This window comes from Tenrec ecaudatus, chromosome 6 (genome assembly GCF_050624435.1).
Source record: "Tenrec ecaudatus isolate mTenEca1 chromosome 6, mTenEca1.hap1, whole genome shotgun sequence".
Taxonomy (NCBI): Eukaryota; Metazoa; Chordata; class Mammalia; order Afrosoricida; family Tenrecidae; genus Tenrec; species Tenrec ecaudatus.
Window position 1 is genome coordinate 167,743,625 of NC_134535.1, and position 20,253 is coordinate 167,763,877.

Sequence of the window (20,253 nt, forward strand, 5' to 3'; positions counted from 1 at the left end):
GTCAGCACAATGCTTCATCCTGCTGTGCACAGGTCCCTGTGAGTCCGCACAATGCTTCATCCTGCTGTGCACAGGTCCCTGTGAGTCCGCACAATGCTTCATCCTGCTGTGCACAGGTCCCTGTGAGTCCGCACAATGCTTCATCCTGCTGTGCACAGGTTACTGTGAGTCAGCACAATGCCTCATCCTGCTGTGCACAGGTCCCTGTGAGTGCGCACAATGCCTCATCCTGCTGTGCACAGGTCCCTGTGAGTCCGCACAATGCCTCATCCTGCTGTGCACAGGTTACTGTGAGTCAGCACAATGCCTCATCCTGCTGTGCACAGGTTACTGTGAGTCAGCACAATGCTTCATCCTGCTGTGCACAGGTCCCTGTGAGTCCGCACAATGCTTCATCCTGCTGTGCACAGGTCCATGTGAGTCCGCACAATGCTTCATCCTGCTGTGCACAGGTCCCTGTGAGTCCGCACAATGCTTCATCCTGCTGTGCACAGGTCCATGTGAGTCCGCACAATGCTTCATCCTGCTGTGCACAGGTTACTGTGAGTCAGCACAATGCTTCATCCTGCTGTGCACAGGTCCCTGTGAGTCCGCACAATGCTTCATCCTGCTGTGCACAGGTCCCTGTGAGTCCGCACAATGCTTCATCCTGCTGTGCACAGGTCCCTGTGAGTCCGCACAATGCTTCATCCTGCTGTGCACAAGTTACTGTGAGTCCGCACAATGCTTCATCCTGCTGTGCACAGGTCCCTGTGAGTCCGCACAATGCTTCATCCTGCTGTGCACAGGTCCACGTGAGTCCGCACAATGCTTCATCCTGCTGTGCACAGGTCCATGTGAGTCCGCACAATGCGTCATTCTGCTGTGCACAGGTCCCTGTGAGTCCGCACAATGCTTCATCCTGCTGTGCACAGGTCCCTGTGAGTCCGCACAATGCTTCATCCTGCTGTGCACAGGTCCCTGTGAGTCCGCACAATGCTTCATCCTGCTGTGCACAGGTCCCTGTGAGTCCGCACAATGCTTCATCCTGCTGTGCACAGGTCCCTGTGAGTCCGCACAATGCTTCATCCTGCTGTGCACAGGTCCCTGTGAGTCAGCACAATGCTTCATCCTGCTGTGCACAGGTCCCTGTGAGTCCGCACAATGCTTCATCCTGCTGTGCACAGGTCCCTGTGAGTCCGCACAATGCTTCATCCTGCTGTGCACAGGTCCCTGTGAGTCACAACCCACCGGGCACATGTAGCAACAACAGCAGCGACATCTATCTCCGGAAAGATAAGAAACCTCACTGCCATCAAGTTGATGCCGACTCATAGCAACCCTGCAGGACTGGGTTAGAACTGCCCCCCGCCTCCCGTGGTATTCAGAGACTGTCACTCTTTCCGGGTGTAGAAAGCCCCATCTTTCTCCGGTGAGTTCTGGAAAAGGCAGCCAGGAAAAGGTCAACGGTCACTGTGAGTCGGAATCCACTGAGCTGTGTTTTGATAGTTCGTGGTCAAGGGACTGATGAGAAAAGTGGAGAGGGTGGAGGATGAGGCTCCAGCCCACGGGTGGCACAGCGGTTTGTAATCAACAGCTAGCCTAAAGGTTGACCTTCAAACCCATCCAGTGGCATTGTGGAAGAAAGGCCAGCTGATCTGCTTCTGCAAAGATTACAGTCAAGGGAAGTCTCCGGAGCAGTCTACTCTGTGACACCTCGACTGCCATCAGGACAAGAAAGGGATGCTTGCCTGCTTGCTAGCTTTCAGCATCGGCCGACTCACGCTGGGACACACACAGGGCTATCAGTTCCAGGTGTCTCCTAGCGAGCTTCCCCGGCTCCACCATGCAGGCTTTAGGGAGTCGATGAGAATTCCACGCAAAGGAGAGCCAACACCGACAGGACCACAGCAAACACAACACCCAGCTGCTGCTGCTGCTGCTATTTTATTTTTAATGTCTCCCAAAATTACGGTCAGTGAAACTCTTTGGTGGGAGTTTTGATTTGGAACGATAACTGGGCACACTTGGCACAGGTAACTGTGATCCTTTAGTCCCCAAGTCAGAAAGCACTAGACCTCGATTCAAGAGCTCGTACATGCGGGCAGGCCAACAGTAATTTTCAGCCCCAAGGTGGGGGAGGTTGGGTCCGCACAAATGAGGATTGGGGGGAAATACTGGCAAGGTCATTTACAGGTCATAAAACAACTGCATCGCTGTCTGGTCCCTCCTCGGGCCTAAAATAGCTTGATTTTGGGTGACAGCGCAGTTACTGGCTAAGCATTGGCATGGCTACATGCTAATATTACTCTGAAAATTTAAAGACTAATGTATTTTTTATAAACACATTCAAAACGCAATTTTGACTTTAAAAAAATTTTTTTAACTGCTGTTCAGCTAATGTCAACTGACAGAGACCTTCTGGGGCAGAAGAGATCTGCCTCAGAGCTTCTTCCGGACTATGATCCTTAAGAAAGCAGACTGCCACCTCTTTCTCTCACTGAGCAGCTGGTGGCCCCAAACCAACAACCTTTGGATTAGCAGACAAGTACTTAACCACTGCACCACCAGGGTTCCTCATTGTGACTTTACACTGGGTAAATCAAAGCCTTTATTTGGCAAATGGCCTTGGGGTATATGATCATTGTGTGGTTCCCTGTGTATCAAAATGCTTACGGTTTATCTTGGCATACAAATGCGCATATAAATAAATATGAGCCGTGTTATTTATCTGGTGTTATTTCTCAGCACCTCTGAGCATTAAAAATACTGCCTAGTCCTCTTTCCCCTGCAAGCTCTTTGATGGGGAAAAAAAAAATCCTGAGTGTGCTAAAGAACCCGTTGGCTGCTTCTGAAGCATAAAGGCTTGTGGAAACATTGCCCGTCCCCATGCAGACCAGTCTGTTTTTAAATCGTTCAATAGTGGACACTGCTGTGCTAGGAAAATATGTACTATGCCCAACCTTACACCTAGGGTTTACGACACGTTGATCATTCCATTTAAAGATCGAAATTTAAATATTATGTAAATTGCATTTTTTTGCATGCTGTCCCTTGAATGAATTCAAAGGGAAATTGTGTTTCTTCTCTAAACACCTGAATGCAAGTCGTGGACATATTTCTACTGGAGGCACTTACGGCCTTCCTTCCATTAAGAAAAGGCCCTCAGGTATCGATCAGAAGTAAGAGACTTTATGTTTTCTTAAGATAATGCTAAACGATGCCTAGTCCATGCTTTTAAATGTTTTAAGCACATTCTTCTTACTCTGAAGTTTCTCTACTTAATTATGAATGCTATTTTTCCAGAAATGCTACTTAAATCCTCTCCTGGCAAACTCTGCAGGGTGGTCTAAATAAATACCAGAATAAACAAATGATACCAGAATTTGAAGAACTGATGCTGAACCTCCAACACTCACAAAAAGCAGTCAGTCACTTTCAGAACAACTAATGGTAAAGTATGACCTTTGATTGGGTAATGATGTTCCTAAAACTGTAAATGAGATTCTTAGGAACCCCAATGGTGTAGCGCTTATGCGCTAGGCAGCGATCTGCATGGTCAGCAGTTCAAAACCACCAGCAGCTCCTCAGGAGAAAGACTGGGCTTTTTACTCCCACAAACAGTTACCATCTTGGAAACCCACAGGGGATGTTATGAGTCAGCACTGACTCGATGGCAGAGAGAGACGGAGAGAGACAGAGACATCAGGGAACTGTGCACCTGGATGGGGTATTGCATGATATTGTGAATTTTATGTTAATTTTCTAGGCTCTGTCTTTATTCTCAGTGGATGCATGCTGCCGCTTTTAGGGGTAAAGTGCCTTGCTTGATGCAACTGACCCTCAAATGATCCAACAGCACAAATAATTTTATGTAAAAATTAAAGAAACATATCAAGTAAGTATGGCCAAGAGGTAGCATCTTTGAATCTCAGCGGGAGGGTCGAACGGTGCATATTGTATTATTCTTTGAATCATTTTGTCTACGTCTGAAAGTTTCCACCGCGATATGTGGCAGACGGGAAGAATGGTCATTTTTACTTAAATACAGATGTGCATGTATGCTGGCCAAACCAGACACAGATAAAGCACAGGTGGACATGGGCCCTGGCAGAAGACTGCATTTCCCAGCAGCAGGGTAAGGTGAGAGAATCAGTCTTTCACCACTGACCCAGAGAAAGACTACGGTAGTGTCTCGGCCAAGACCACGCACACAGCTGACTGACACACAAATGCAGCAGGGACCCCAGGAGCCAATTCACACTGATCACACACACACACACACACACACACACGCCCAGTTCACCAGGCAACCTTAGAACAATTAGGACTGAGAACAAGAGGGGCCATCTGAGTCTGGGATCCTCAAGGCAAACACAACTTTCAACCCTGCTTGACTCTGTTCTCCAGAGATAGGCATACCTAGCCGAAGACAAGAGCTTCAGGCGGAACGAAACACAATTCAAATACCAGGTCTCTTCCGGAAGCACTCTGCTCTATCTTTCTCCCAAGGTAGGTTCGAACCGCCAACCTTTCCGTGAGTAACTGAGCTCAACATGGATGGGGTATGATATGTTATCATGACACCCCTGTTCACTTTGAGACCCGCTAGAGCTCAAGTGTAGCTGGCCATCCCGATCCACAGGCTCAATATCATGGGCTATCAGGTTCAATCTGAAACACAGGACACACAGTGAGGACCCAAAAATGCAACTCAAAACTAATCATTAATAAGCATGACATAGAGCAGAACACATAAAAACATCTCTGGAGAGAGAATTCTGTAAAATTCCAGAGGGAAAAAACACCCAGCAGGATGTTTTCGATCTACATGTAGAATCTTTTGTTTGGAGGTCCAGCGGAAGGGAGCCTCTGATTTCTAGGCACTAGTTCACCACTCAGTCATCGGCTTCCTGCAGAATCGGGGAGTGAGCCGGACAGACAAGTCTGTAACTGGACTGAGCTGAAACGATGCAGTCAGGGCTGAGCTTGCAAGGGCGCCAGGCGATCCACCACTCCATTTCCCATGCGTCCTTTCCATCTTTTAAAGTAGTGCCTTTTTCTCCCCCATCCGATTCTTAATCCGTCGAAAGCCACATACACGCACTTCCTTCTAAGAGTGGCACAGCGTCTCAGCACTCCACAGTGAACAGAAAGGTCAGCTGTCCAAACCCACCCACTGCTCAGAGGGAGAAAGCTGGGCAATCTGCTTCCATCAAGATCACAGCCTTGGGAACAGTTCTACTCAGTGCCGCCCACCAGCATTATCATCACACGTTAAACTTCAAGCAATGGAGCTGTACAGAATCCTGATTTGGCCCATAAAGCCTGATCAAATCAGGCCACAGGCTGAAAGTTACAGAAAGAACGGTTCACTTTCCATTAACCAAGGAACAATTCTCCTGTTCATGGGCCATCTAGGCCCATTACCTTCTTGCTGTTGCTGTCTGTCTTTTGATCTTCAACCAGCCATTTGTACCTTTCTTTAAGGAAAGCAAGAAACCAGGGCCCTGAAATCATCTCGTTTTTTTGTTCCCCGCAAAGTGGGGACATGGTGTCAGAGGTTTGAAAAATTCAGGAAGTTTTTGAAGTGTCTATGGATTTCCCTTATCCATCAGAACCCGAAATTCTGTTTGGCACCCTCTTAAAAAGGTCCTGGTCTACCTAAAATACACAAAGAGGGTTTTTTTGTTTGGTTGGTTAGCTGGTTAGGTTGTTGTTTGTTTGTTTTTTAAGTTTCCTTGTTTTAAAGGAAAGAAAGGTTTTATTAGGGAGGTACTAGTGCACTATGCTTGTTTACCAAAAATCCACTGTCTATCATAACTCACTCCCAGATACGGTGAAACACAGATTTGTGAATTTAGCCCCAGGCCATTTCCAGAAGTGAATGGAGGTGCTTCCAAATGCCCAGAGAATAATTCTCCAGCAAGACTCCAGCGAGAGGCCAGGACTCCAGAGAGACCCCCTCTGCTGCCTCCAAGCCAAAAGAGGACTCAAATTCACTGTCACTGAGTAGATTCCGGCTCCCAGAGCCCCTATAGTACTGAGTAGAACTGCCCCTGTGGGTTTCAGAGCCTGACATCCTATGGGAATAGAACATGTCACCTGTTCCCTGAGGAGGAGCTGGTGGTTTCAAACTGCTGGCCTTGCGGTTTGCAGCCCGACGTGGAACCAGGGCGCCCGGGGGGGGGGGGGGAGAGAGAAAGAGCACCAATGAGGGTCTGGTGGAGGGTCTACTGTAGTAGCCCATAAGCCTTGGGGTATGGAGCTGCTCCCAAGAGAAGCAGCGCATGCCCCTGAGCAGCAGGCAAGGTAGCCGATGGAAGCAGTGCCCAGTTGTTAACCCCTTTCTGAGGCTTAAGCTCCGGATGCCTCCGTGTCTTCAAATCTATCAAATGAGCATAATAGCAAAACCAGCAGCCCCTGGTTCTGACTCAGTGCCACCTCATGTGCTCAGAGGTTTTGAAGGCTGTGTGACCTCTAAGAAGGCACGCTGCCAGATTTTCTTCCTCTCTCTTCCAGGGGCGGGAGGGGGGGGGGGGGTAGGGGAGTAGCGCGTGCTTTCAGTTTGCAGTAGAGTGCCTAACCGTTTGCATCAACCAGACTGGAGGTCATAATGTAAGTAGTTGTCATGAAGTTGATTTCAATTCACACGGAGGAGTCCTGGTGATTTAAAGTGCTCAGCTTCTCCCCAGTTGGAAGCCATCAGCAGTTAGAACGGGTCAGCCGCTCTACCTCCACAGGAGAAAGAGAGAGCAGTCTGCTTTCATTTGGAATTCCAGCCCTGGTAACCCTCGGGGCATTCTATTCTGTTTAGATACAGGGAAGGCACTAGGCACCAGGGGGGTTGTTTGGTTTGTGGGCTGATCTTTCTAGAAGCAGACCCCCAGGCCGTCCTCCCACAGAGCTGTTGGTCTGGGCTGGGTGTGCCGAGCAATCTGTCTGAGGGGTGCTTAAATGTTGTGGCACCAGGGCCCCCCTAACTCATAGGGCTGTTGGTGCAGGTTCCGTGAACAGGGTCTGCTACGTGGTATTATGTAAATGTTAGCTGTTACTATCTCAAAAATAGACTAGACGCATGCCTCCTGAGAAGGCTGCCAACCCAAGTTTATCATCTTTTATCCCCATCCGCAGGAGCCGATTACCTACAACTGAAATACCCAGGGCCGGGTCCTCCGGTTCCCTATTCAGGCCCCAGGACCTCTGCGGAGGTTTCAGTGGAGACGGAGTAAGGCAAGACTCCTTTCACGAGGAACTAGGCTCAGATGGAAACTGCAGAATCATAACATCACATAATTAACTGGAAACAGAAGATACCTGCCACACATTTCAAAGGCCTCCTGTTCTCAGTGGGTTACAGTTCTGCCGCTTCTAATCAAATGCCTGCTAACTAACAATCCGAGCCTCAAAACCTGCCTTCCCAATGACAGCCGCACGAGAGACACCCTACACTTTGTCAAAATGCCAGGACCTTCAGCAGAGTATAGGCCCCAGAGGGCTCGGCAGAAGCAGGGACTTGTCACCCACACCTGGATGACACAGTGAGTCAATTCGACCGAACAGGCAGGCCCACCCACTTGTATGAGGTTGTATGAGCCACACCTGGCTCCGCGCTGACAATACTTACGCGTTACAATAGGGCTTCTTCTCATAGCCTTTGTAGTTGTTCATGTTGAGAGCCATCTTGCAGACCTCACAGTGGAAGCATCCTTTATGCCAGTACTGAAATACACAAATCAATATTTGGCATAGTAATACAAAAGCCCATTCCGTTCCTGAGGAGCACGGGAGGCAGGCGTTTTCAGTGCATCACAAGTCCCCGTGTTGGAAAACACTACAACAGCATGATTGTAGGTAGCAGAGGATGTGTTTACCTACCCACCCCACCCACCACCACCACCACCACCACAACAGAACAGGGTGCTATTAAAAGTGGGTTTTTAATTAATCTCCATCACGGAGGGCGGAACCACCAAGGCTCTGGGCTTCTTTGCCTTTACCTTGCCTGCACAAGCAGGAGGAAATTCTGAGCACCGCGCAGTGGGAAAGGGGGGCATTCTCAAGTTGAAAGAGCCCAAACACAGTGTGTTGGCAAGACTGGAAACATGTGCCTATCACAAATACCAGGCAACCCTACATGGCCGGAGCCCCCCCATTGCCCCCACATCCCAATCCCTGTCCAGCTTTTCCGCTAAGCTGCCGGAAACGTGGGCTCCCCCGTGAGCGCCTGGATGAAGGCCGACTTTAAAGGAGGCATTGGTATCCCCAAATGCAAATTCCGAGGGGAGAGCCTCGGACCGGTTCCGCAGGGCAGGGAGCTGGGCCAGAGGGACAGGGCTACGGCCGCTTCCTCTGGAATTCCCCAACCGGGTGGGTTGGACACCCATGGGTCAGGCTCGCCGGCGCTTTCCGGCGGGGATTAATCTTGGCAATGCGGCAGCACAGCGGCCGCCCCGTGACATATTAATTACTATTTGCCTCTCCATCTCGCCGCTGTCACAGAAGGCGCGACATTCATTCCCGCGCTGGGGTGGGGTGAGGGCGGTTGCGGGGGGGGGCGGGGAGGGCAGTGAGAGGTCGGAGTGGAGGTGGGGCAGGCGGAGGGGTGGAGGGAGCGGGGCACGGCCCCCAAACTGCTCCGCAGCGCCTGCCTCCCGGCGCCCGGTGCGCAGCTCAGGGAGCCCCGAGCCCGTGCGCGGCGCCGCGGTGCGCTCTCCGCAGCTGCTCTGCGGCCTCAGCGCGGTCCGCACCCTCGTCGCCCGGCCCCGGCCCCGGCCCCGGCCCGGCCGGACCCAAGCTTTCCCAGCTCCTAGCTGACACTCGCAACGCGCGATCTCTCCGACATCCCACGGGCATTTTCCTTTGCGCGCCTGGCCTGTGCCAAGACACACACGCACACGCACACACTCATCGCTTTCCAGCCCAGATGCCAAAACTTCTCGGAGCAGGTGCACGGGGCCCGGCAGGTCCGGGCCCGTTCGGCCCCGCGCCCCCTCGCTCACCTTATCCAGGCAGTTGACTTTCTCCGTGGGATACACCACTTTCCCGCAGCGGGCGCACTGGGGGTTCATCTTCGCGGTTCCCGGGCGGGGGCGGGGGCGGCGGCGGGGGCGAGGCGACGCGACTGCAGGGACGGTGGCAGCGAGTGGAGGCTCCGAAGAGCCGCTGTGACATCCCCCGGCGGGGCCCCGCGCGCCGCCTCCGCTCGGGCGGGAGGGATGCGGACGACCGGGCGCCGGGGAGGCGAGTCGGCGCCGGGCCCCGGCAGAGGCGGCAGCGCGCAGCCGGCAGGCCGGGCGGGCAGGCAGGCGGCGAGTCCGGGCCTGGCGCCTGGGGGCCGGCCGCGTCCGCGGGCTCCGGCGGGGCTCGGGCTGCGGCTGCGGCTGCGGCTGCGGCTGCTGCTGCGACTACGGCTCCGGCTCGGGCTCGGCGCCGCTCGCTCTGCGTGGCTCGCGCTCCAGGTACCGGTGACTCACGCAGACACTGGCGCCCGCCCCTCGCGCTCCCCCGCCCCGCCGCCGCCGCGCAGGCCAAACCCACCGGCGCGCCCAGCCCGAAGTTGCAGTGAACGAGCACGTCGGGCACCGGGCGAGGGCGGGCGAAGCGCAGCGAGGCGGGAGGGGGAAGGAGGGAGGGCCCAGCTCCGCCACCGCCGCGGGCTGCCACCCGGGCGGGAGAAACGCGAGCGTTCAAGTGCACGCACAGCCTGGCTTTCTCCCTACCTTGGTGCCCCCCCCCCCATCCGGTTCCCAAAGGTCGCCCTCCTCCTCTAGACCCGGAGATGTCTGGCTGGGGCGCACCCAAGTGCCCGCCGCGCGCACTCCCTGGCGTGCGGGGCTGCGACGCGCTCTGGTCCAGGAGCTGGGGGGCTGGAGGGGAGCCCCGAGACTCGCGGCCCGCAGCGCTGAGGCGGGTACTCCACCGGCGGCTACCACTGGCCTCTTCCAGAAAATGCCCGTGGGAAGGAAGGCCTTAGATCCCGGAGGAGGAAAACCTTGGAGCCGAGCCTTGTCTCCCGACCCCTTTTCAATCTCTGTTCTGGTCATTTTAGGCCCGAATCAAGCCTTTCTTGATTAATAACCGGCCATCGGTCATCTTAAGTGTGTCTACCTATAGGGTGAAACTGTAGTTTGCGATTGATGCCACCATCATTGCGCGAGTTCCTAACCTGCTTTAAAGGAACCTCTTACAAACTCTTAATCCTAGTCACCAGAGCCTGGAAATCAAGCCGGAAGCTTGGAGGGGGGGCGGGGGGCTGGCACCCAAACCACACAAATTGATGTTTCGTGTTCTGAAGATCCCTGGTCGTTTGACTCCTTCGATGCCGCACCGCACAATGGAGTTCCGCTGAGCAGTTCAAACCCAGACCCTGCCACAGAGGCCTCATGCGGCCTGCAGCAACTTGCTCCGTTTCTAAGCTGCAGGCTGGGGATCATGTCAAGAGCTCTAAAGGAATGCCTGAGTTTGCCTGACTCCTGGTAAACACTGCGCAGAGCCAGGTCAGATGGTTACAGGTTGGTCATAGCAAATGCGTAAAACTCATTCTGCCGCCAGCACACGGATGAAGACTCAGTGACGCGGCACAGCAACTATGTGGCATCATTTCTGTCTTAAAAAAAAAAAGGAAAACTACTGACTTCTTAGGAAGACCGTGCTGAAAAAACATGTCATTCCTCACACCATTGTGCTGCTTGACTTTTCTGATGTCCTGACTACCTGCAAGATAGTTACCAAATGCGACAGCCTTTAAACCACTTGATTCTGTGCTCACAAGCCCCCAGAAAAGTCAAATCAACAATAGGTATAGTCGCTTAGAGCAGATCTTTTAACTCTAAATTGTATGGTTTCTTAGCAAACCACCCCTTATCGCGATGCCTGCCACATAGTAGGGACCAATTCAATGTTTGTGGATAGGAAATATGAGTAAGACTGGAATCGGCTGTGATGTTGTTCTTTCAAGGATAAACAATGAATGCTCAGTTATATTTTCCTCATTCATATCTGCTTCTCTTACTATTTTCCTTTTCGGCCCAGAACCAGCCTCCTAAGTTTTTTTTTTAAATGCCATCTTACTGATGTAAGAATCCTAATACCATCTGTCTAAAAGGACTTCTTTATTTCCAAATTCAAAGCACTAGAAACAGAAATTTGGCAGTAACCTGTCATCTGGTTTAGACTTCCTTCTTGGAGCAGATAAATGGTTTAATTATCCACTGGGGGAGACCTTTTGCCCTTTCCTTGGATTTTTCACTCGATGGTTCAAAACATATATTCCTTATGGAGAGTACAGTGCAATATCTCTAGGCCCTTTCTGCTGATTTAGACAGCCAAAGATATAAGTAATACACCACCATCCTCATCCTCAAGACGTTTATATACTTATATAATTTAAGCTTGCTGACTTTTTTCCTCTGGGGCCTATTTATAGAGAGCCTACAGAAGCTATTACTGCTCAACCTGTCTTGCTCAGCTGCATAAAACTAAAACTCCAACCTCACTGCTATTGAGTGGATTCCAACTCGCAGCGACCTGATAAAGGACAGGGAAGAACTGTCCCAGCGGGTTTCCCAGACTGGAAATCCTTGCAGGGTAGACAACCTCATGTTTCTTCCAGCGTCAACGCGAACTCCACGTTCAAAAGCTTTAAAGAGTAGCGAAGATGACAAAGAGCCATTCTCAGACACAGCTTCCATGTGGCGGGATTGTATTACTTGTTCACGATTTGGGTTGTTGTTGTTCTCCCCCACCCTGGCCACCCTGGCCACCCTGGCCACCCTGGCCTGTATGCAGGGTGCACTTCTCCACTACAGCGGCTTCCTCCGGCCAATAGAATCTGAGTAGACGTGACAAGATGCCATCTTGGAGCCGATGCTTGGAAGCGCTTGCACAGCCTGCTCTTGTTCCTCCGCCCACTTGTGCTTCAGCTCCCAGCCAGGAGAAGAGAGTACACCAGGGTAACTGCTGCTATCGTACTTTGGTCTAGGAATGGCCAGGTCCAGAAGGCCTGGCCAGCCGGCAGAGCCCCAGTAAGTTCAGTAGAAGCCAGTCTTACCTAGCAGAGTCAAAGCAAGCACTCATCCCTCACATAATGTGATTGAGGAGCGCGCGTGTGTGCGTGCGTGCATGTGTGTGCGTGTGTGCACGTGTGTGCGTGCGTGCATGTGTGTGCGTGTGTGCGCGCATGTGGTGGGGCGGGGAGAGTTCATTGTTGTAAGCCACAACAGTTTGGAGTTTGTTATGCAAGTTGACTAATATACCAATGATGCGAACTAAAATGTTCTCAGCTGGTTGGGGATTGAATTGTGTCCTTCAAAAAGATTGGTTGAAGTCCTAACCCCTGAACCTGTGAATGTGAATTTTCTTGTTTGGGGAAAAAAAAAGTGAGGGGGCGTTTCCTTTTGAGGTGTTAATTAAGTCATACAACAAAGGATGGATGATCAACTTAAGGCTTTCTGAACGGCATTTTATGAAAGTTAGGACACGCACACACACACACTCAGAAATCACCATGAGAGGATTTGTCTACAAGGCCAGGGTGGTCCAGGGCTTCCAGAAGCTGAGGAAACCAGGGATGGACTTTGCTCAGAGCAGACTGCACCATCCGGCTGATGACCCCTTGGACCCCTGAACGGAGACGCCTAACTTCCAAAACCCTAAGGCAATACATTCACATGGAGTTTGGTTTGGTTTGTGGGGTTCTTTGGTTACCAGAGCACTAGGTAGCTAAGACATTACTTCATAGCAGCCAGGAATGAATAAATTTACATCAAAGATTCTGTGCTCTTTTACCAAAAAAGCACGCTTTTAAAAGCATAGCAAGTAGCCTATGATGCCTCACTCTTATTGCTTGTTAAGAAATTAGCTAACTTATTCTCTCACACATAGCTTTATGTGTCTTCCATTTGACAATCATAGTGTAAACTTGTATTCATTGCTACTGTTGTTGTTGTTGTTGATCCTAAGCACAACAGAACAAAACGCTCCCCTACCCTGACCATCCTCGCAATTACTCTTAGCCCATCGCTGCAGCCACCCTGTGCGGATCCATCTCATTTCACTGACCCTCTATTTTACCAAGCCTTGTCCTTCACTAGCATGTTAGTCTGGGTAGACCAGAGAAACAAATTCATAGACACTCACATATGTATAAGAAAGCTTTATGTACAAGAGCAATTGAATATTCAGAAAACATCCCAGCTCTGTCCAGATCAAGTCCACAAGTCAGATATTAGCCCATATGTCCAATACCAATCTATAAAGTCCTCTATAGACTCACGAAACACATGCAATGACACTGAGTGCAGGATGATCACAGGCCAGTGGGCGGGAAGTCTTGTGGATCCAGTGGTGATGTAGGCATCTCTTGCACTGGCGCGGGTCTCCGCGTGGCTTCTCCAGCTCCAGAGGTCTGGCACAGTTCTGTGTCTTGTCAGCTGAGAGTCTCTCAGGAAGGGATAGTGAGAGAGAGTCTCTCCCGATTTTCAAGAAGGAAATCCAGGAATTCCCAAAATCCTCAGGGGAAGGCTATGCCCGTACAGAGGCCTCATTGGCTATGACTCAATTGACAGACTAGACTCCACCCCTTCACTCTTAATCTTCTCAAGTCCCAAATTGACACCAGATTGTGTAGCTACCACATCCAGGGACTGGTCTCTCCTGTGATTGCTATTATTTGCCTCAAATTCACCATGGGCACATGCTTTCCTAAACAACTTTGGTGGGTAAAAGGAGAGGGGAAAGGGGAAATTTTAATCTACAGTTTCACTTGATAGCTGCATATGAGCCTTGGTCCAACGAAGCATTTCTCTAAAGATCTTAATCATTTTGGAGACATGCCTCCTTTACTGTTACATCCGTGCGAATCAATGTGGAGTGGAAAATAAATGCATTAAGGGAAATTCAAGAATCAGAAGCCAGTGTGCAAATAGAATGACTTGCATTCATCTGTTCAGTATATGATTACCGGTAGGCAGAATGGTAGGCACTAGGGGATGCCCTGGACAATTAGGGATGATGTTTGCCTTCTAATGAAATTCTGTGGGACAGATAAGTGAGCGAAGCATCGCAGCACACTGTGAGAAATGTGCTAAAGTAAAGCTCTGCCCAAGAGGCCCTGGAAGAACGGAGAAGGACCCTCTAAAGTCCACGGTGCAGCCTGGAAAGGCTGCCCACATCATCCTGTCCAAGGAGGGGCGCGCGTGACAGCTGTCCTCTCCCGCAGGAACGTAAGGAAACCTAAAGTGTAGGCGTTAAGGAGCCCGGGTGGTGTAGTGGTAACAAGCTGGGTTGCTAACTGCAAGGCCACCAGTTCATAGCCAGCAGCTGCTTCACAGAAGAGAGAGGAGGCTTTCTGCTAAAGATGACCGTCAGCTAAAGTGAATCGACTCTGCCATTGACATTTTGGGTAGAGTTTAGTGTTCCCTGCTTTGGGTATCCTGCCCACCCAAAGGTGCTGAAGTCTCTTGGCATTACTTCAGTGAGCTCTGGGGGCCTATGGGGCCAGGTATTGGGCTGCCAACCGCCACGGCAGACCCAGTGAGCTGCTGCTATTACAATTCCAGCCTAGAAAACCCAATGAGCCCTTCGACTCAACCACTCCGTGCACCACTGATGCACACACATCTGGCTGCGAACCCAAGGTGGAGGCTCAAGTTCACCCCAGAAGCACCCGGAATAAAGGCCTGGTGACGACAACCCTTGGAAAGCCTACGGAGCATAATTCCGCGCTAACACCTTGGGGTTGCCTTGACACCTGTGGCTTTTTGATTTTGTTTGCTTTCTAAAATACTTCCCACAATTTAAAAATATTAACCCATTTAGAGAAAGCATTGAGCACGGCACGAGTACTCAGGAAGAAGTTAGTAAATATTTGTTTAACCGTTGAATGACTGGAGTGAAATCATTAAAATGCTCTCTCACTATAAACTGAACTCCCCGTGCACTTGAGTGCAAATCAGATGGAAGGTGACAAGGACGAGGAGTCATTGCGACTCTTTTCATGTGTGGCAAGGCTGTTTTCTGAGTCATCTGCCAAACTTGATAAATATCAAGCTATAAAAACAAAGCCTCCATTAAAAAGTACTTTGCTTAGTAAACTCACATGAGAAAATAAAGTCCTATCATTAAGCCAGCAGCTTTTCCTTTATGATCTCTGCATGGATTCTACTCAATTAAGAACTCGATCCCACAACATGTCTTCTTCCCCAGTAAAAACAGCGATAGAAATAAAGATAAGGTTTGGGGTTTTTTTTTAATTCTTCGCAGTGGATACTTGTGATTTTTATACCAAAGCTCTGACTCAGGACATAAGCATCAGTTTTGAACTTCAAAGGAAAGTAGATTTCTAGTCTGCTTGGCAAGAATTACAATTAGGTTCATTAACAAATTAAAGGATTGTCCTCTTAAAGTCCAGCTCAGTGCACTGCCATCAAGGGGAGGCTTTGTAAAGCTTTCAGAGAACAGGAGGCCTCATCTTCCTCCCTTGGGGCAGCCGGTGGATTTGAGCCACTGACCTTTAGGTGAGCAGTCCAAGGCTTCCCTGCGAGCACCGCGGGGGCCCCTTCTTCATCCATCAACACAAAGGGAAATAAAGTTTGGATCGTATTCAACAGTCATATTAAGTTATCCGACTTAGCAGTCGGCTGCAGTCAGTCCTCAAAAGAAACTAGCATCACAGCCCCAAAGCAATGCCACTGCTGTTGAGTCCATTCCAATTCATATCCTCAACCCTGGGGGACAGGGTCCACCTGCCCCTGTGGCTTTCCGAGAGCCTGACATCTTCCCCGCTCGGCGTGGAGGGGCTGGGGGGTCTCGACTGCTGACCTTTTATGGGTTCACAGTCCAACTCCGGGTCTGCGGGGCCTCCAGGCTCCTTTTAAGCATCTCCAAGGAAAGTGACTGATAATCCATAAATGATCAAGGGTTTGTGAGGGAGGGGGTGTGAGGAGGGAGGGGAAGATGAGGAGCTGATACCAAGGGCTCAAGTAGAAAGCAAATGTTTTGAGAATGATGAGGGCAACAGATGTACAAATGTGCTTGACACAATGGCTGGACGTATGGATTGTGATGAGTTATACGAGCCCCCAATAAAGTGATTTTTTTTTTAAAAAAAAAGAAGAAAAGAAAAGAAGCCCAGTGGTATAATGGGTTACGAGTCGGGCTGCCAACCACAGGTCAGCAGTTTGAACCCCACAGCTGCTCCATGGGAGAAAGAGGAGGCTTTTTTGCTGCCACCAAAATGTCCAGCCCCAAAAACCCACCAGGGCCGTTCCGCGTTGTCCTGTAGGGTCTCTCTGAGTCAGACCTGGCTCGGTGACAATGAGCTTGTATTTGGGATTTCTGAGGGAAATGAAGAGTGGGCTTGGAGGGGTGACATGTCACACACAAACCACCCTTCAGGAGGTCGACCGAGAGCCCTGTCGTCCGGAAGATTCAGGGAAGCTCAAGAATTAAAGTGGGGGAAAGAGTAGGCTCCTTCAAAATGCTGGATCTTTTTTTAGTCCAGAATCTGCCCATGGATTCTGAGCAAGTGCTGGATTGTCTACTTTCTTTTTAAAAATTAATTTCAGAATAAGTTAGTCAAAGTATATGTTAGTATAAACATATTCCTCTTCATACATGTATGTAGGTATAGATTCTGGGAAATGGAAATAATCTGTACTATTTCCACAAGGACATCCCGGTGGTTTGAAACAAAGCTCTGAGCACTGAACAGTTGGAAAACTACAAATTCTGAGGAACAAAATCAAACAAATTGTGCATGCGTGCTGTCTCAATAGAAATACTTCGAGAGCCACACATGCGAACCACATGGGTAATTCTGACTGTTGTTTCACTTTTTTTAGAGTGAAAAGATTTTAATATTTTATTGTATCCAAATTATCTGAAATATCATTTCATAGTGTGGCCAGTGTTTTAAAATTTAATATAATTATTTATATTTTTCCCCTCTCTTTCAAAATCCGGTGTGGGGGACTGTTTGCTTTGTTTGTTTTATCGGGGGCTCTTATCACAGTCCAGACATACATCCATTATGTCAAGCACATTTGCACATATGTTGCCATCATCATTTGCAAAAGATTTTTTTTCTACTTGAGCCCTTGGTATCAGCTCCTCATTGTCAAGGTGTATCTGACGCTGCCCCCTCTCACTTTGAATGGGCCATATTTCAACTGCTTCAAACTCACTTGGACGGCATGGCATTTATTTAACAGCACACAGGAAGCAGGTAGACCGGAAACCTCAGGCTCAGAGACGAGGGCAAGGGGTCAGTTTACTCTAGTGGACCCCAGAGAAGCATGATCAACCAGGTGCACCCAGCAAAGACAGCTCCACCTGCTGCCAATGCCAACGTCATCATGCCCACTTCTGGTCCTCTCCTCTCTGGCTCTGCTCCCAGAACCTGGGGGCGGGGCAACATGTCAAAGGAGGCCCCCCAAACCCAACCCAACTCTTTGTCATCCAGCCTGTGCTCACTAATAGGACCCTACAGGACAGGGCAGAACTGCCCCCTGTGAGCTTCCTGAAACTGTAACTCTGTACGGGCGTAGGAAGCCCCATCTTTCTCCAGCGGAGTGACTGGTGGGTCCGGCCAGGGGACCTCGCTGATCCCAGCCCACCTGGACACCACTAGGCCACCAGGGCTCTGTACAAGGAAGCAAACACCAGGGGGAAGAGAAGAGGGGGGCAGAGAAGAAATCAAGAGAAGAAGGGAAAGGGGGAGGGTTGGGAAGTAAGTAGAGAGGACTGGAAGTCCTGAGCCTAGCACCCTCAGGGCAGGGGGGCGCTCCCCCAACACCAAAAGGCGCCAGGGCCCTGTAGCAGGAAGCTGGGAGCAGAATCTGCTGAGCAAACCCAGCAGGCCACATGAGGCCAAAGAAAGAAGGGGAATCTCCGCGGGGAGGGGGGTGGGAAGAGGGGGAGGCCGCTCAGCCCCACAATGAATTTCATAAAAACCAACTCCCTTGCACAAAATCAACAGAGCCTCATCAGGAACAAATACCGTTTAAGTAGCCGACGGAAGGAGACGGTGTTTTGTTTTGCCTTAACAAATTAATTCAGTGTATTAATATCGTGTGGTCAGCTGACGCTCCACAGGGCTCAGTAAACCTGCCTGAGCTCTTGGTAACAAGGCCCACGTGAGGGTCCTGAAGGAATGGGAGAAATTAGCCTCCCAAAGGAGAAAATAATCGAGGCCAGGGCGGGGTTGTTTGCTTGATTGGTTGGGGTTTTTTGTTTGGGTTTTATTTTTCAAGAGCCAGGAAAAGAAGTCAAGCCCTAATGAGCCGAGCTAGCTACTCCACTGACTTACATCTTCTCCCATCTGTTAGGTCGTGGTTCCCATTTTTCACCGTTTTCCCATGTTGAAGGGCTGCAGCACCCACTGGGTTGTGGCAAGACGGAGATCAGAGGCAGCTCAGGCCTACAGCCCGGGCTCCTTGCTCGGGAAAGGGCCTGAGGACTCCCTGGAAGCTCTGGCAGGAAGGTGGTTCCCCCTCGTCTACAGTGACTCATGAAACGAAGTGCGGAGCCTGCGCCTTCCCAGGCCTCGACGAATGTGCAGGGCACAAGACGTGCCCATCAGCAGGAGGCCTCTGCCTCTGAGGAGCCCGGAAGTGCTCTGCACCTCGAGTAACAGGGATCAAGAGGAATGAATGGAGCCGACCTCCTCGTGGAGGCGGATGGGAACAGAGCCTGCGTTACATAAATGAAGAACCCGGAGCCCCTGCCGTCATCCACCACGCTACTGCAGCTTCATCCAATAAACATAGGCAGTAAAGCTCAAATAAAACAAAACGGAGAGGTCTCCTTAGAACCCAGGCCCCTTTAAAACTGCAGATAGGAGCTGGAGGCACAGGGAATCCAGAGTGGACGATACCTTCAGGACCAGGGGTGTGAGGGGCGATACTGGGAGAGTGGAGAGTGAGTGGGTTGGAAAGGGGGAACTGATGACAAGGATCCACATGTGACCTCCTCCCTGGGAGACGGACAACAGGGAAGGGGGTGAAGGGAGACTCCGGATAGGGCAAGATATGACAAAATAAATATCTATAAATTATCAAGGGCACATGAGGGAGGGGGGAGCGGGGAGGGAGGGGAAAAAAAAGAGGACCTGATGCAAAGGGCTTAAGTGGAGAGCAAATGCTTTGAGAATGATTGGGGCAGGGAATGTACAGATGTGCTTTATGCAATTGATGTATGTATATGTATGGATTGTGATAAGAATTGGATGAGCCCCTAATAAAATGTTTTAAAAAATACTTTGCAACTGTGGTAGCAATTGTACAGTACTGCTCCATGTGACTGAATTATGGAATGTTATGATATCTGTAAAATCTCCAAATAAAATGATTTTTAAAAACTGCAAGTGAAAAGGTAAACATATAACGTTAAAGAGCATTGAATGGCGTGGAAAGATGCTTCTGATAGTGTGCTCAGTGGGGGGTAGAGGGGGAAGTATGTTATAAAAACAGGCTCACTCCCATCTCATGTTTGCTCATTTTATGGAAGGAAGCGTGCCCAGGAAGCGTTGGATTGGTAGGCACTCCTTTATTTCCCGTTTCCTAGCCTTCGTTTCCAGGTTTCCTACCAGACCCTCTCCTACAGAGCCTGCGATCGCTATGTTTTTAGGATGGTTGGCTCACAGGACCCCAACCCCACCTTCTCAGCCCCACCTACTGTACCCACAACTGGTTCCACCAGCACCACGACAGCCAGCCAGGCCTGGCTCAGCTGGCCCCTGACTTACCCGTGGAAAGGCGGAACCAAGAGGAAATGGAGACCAGTTCCCTTGAGGGTGTGGGTGTTTGTTTGATTTTGCTCAAATTGAAAGGGCTGTGACCGGGAACACCCCAGCTTTTCAGCAGACAGCCCTTATTCAGGCTGCTAATCAGAAACTCAGGGCGTGGAGAGGTCGCCCTGCCCAGAGGCGGCTGGGCCCTGTTGGGCAAAGAGTGAGAGACAGAGCAAGGCAAGTGGCACCTACCCCTGGACCTTCTGGCCATCAGAGCAGGGAAAGGGCAGCTCCTTCACCTGACCTGGCATTTGGGGCTGTGGGGGAGTAAGCCCCAGCTAGAGTCCTGAGTGGGTCCAACAATGAAAATGAACAGACTGCAAGATCGGAGACTCGAGTACACCCCGAGGTGCCAAAGTCAAAAGGCCTGGGGGTCAACTTCTGAAATATAACCCCAAGTCGACCCAAGACACCCTGGGAGGGGGCGGCCAGGAGTTGGCTCTGACTCCAGAGCAAGCTGTTCTTTATCAGGCAGCCAAGCT

General features: G+C 50.5%; 1 protein-coding gene across 1 annotated transcript in view; it reads right to left on the reverse strand.

Moving 5' to 3' along the window:
- The window catches only part of NEBL (nebulette), a 451,165-nt gene extending 442,006 nt beyond the window's left edge, over window positions 1-9,159 (reverse strand). Inside the window, exons 1-2 of the mRNA XM_075552464.1 lie at window positions 8,982-9,159; window positions 7,607-7,701 (exon numbers count right to left, since the gene is read on the reverse strand). Of these exons, the coding sequence (XP_075408579.1) occupies window positions 7,607-7,701; window positions 8,982-9,050 (164 nt within the window). The 5' untranslated portion in view covers window positions 9,051-9,159. The remainder of the gene's footprint in view (window positions 1-7,606; window positions 7,702-8,981) is intronic.
- Window positions 9,160-20,253: the final 11,094 nt, after the last annotated feature.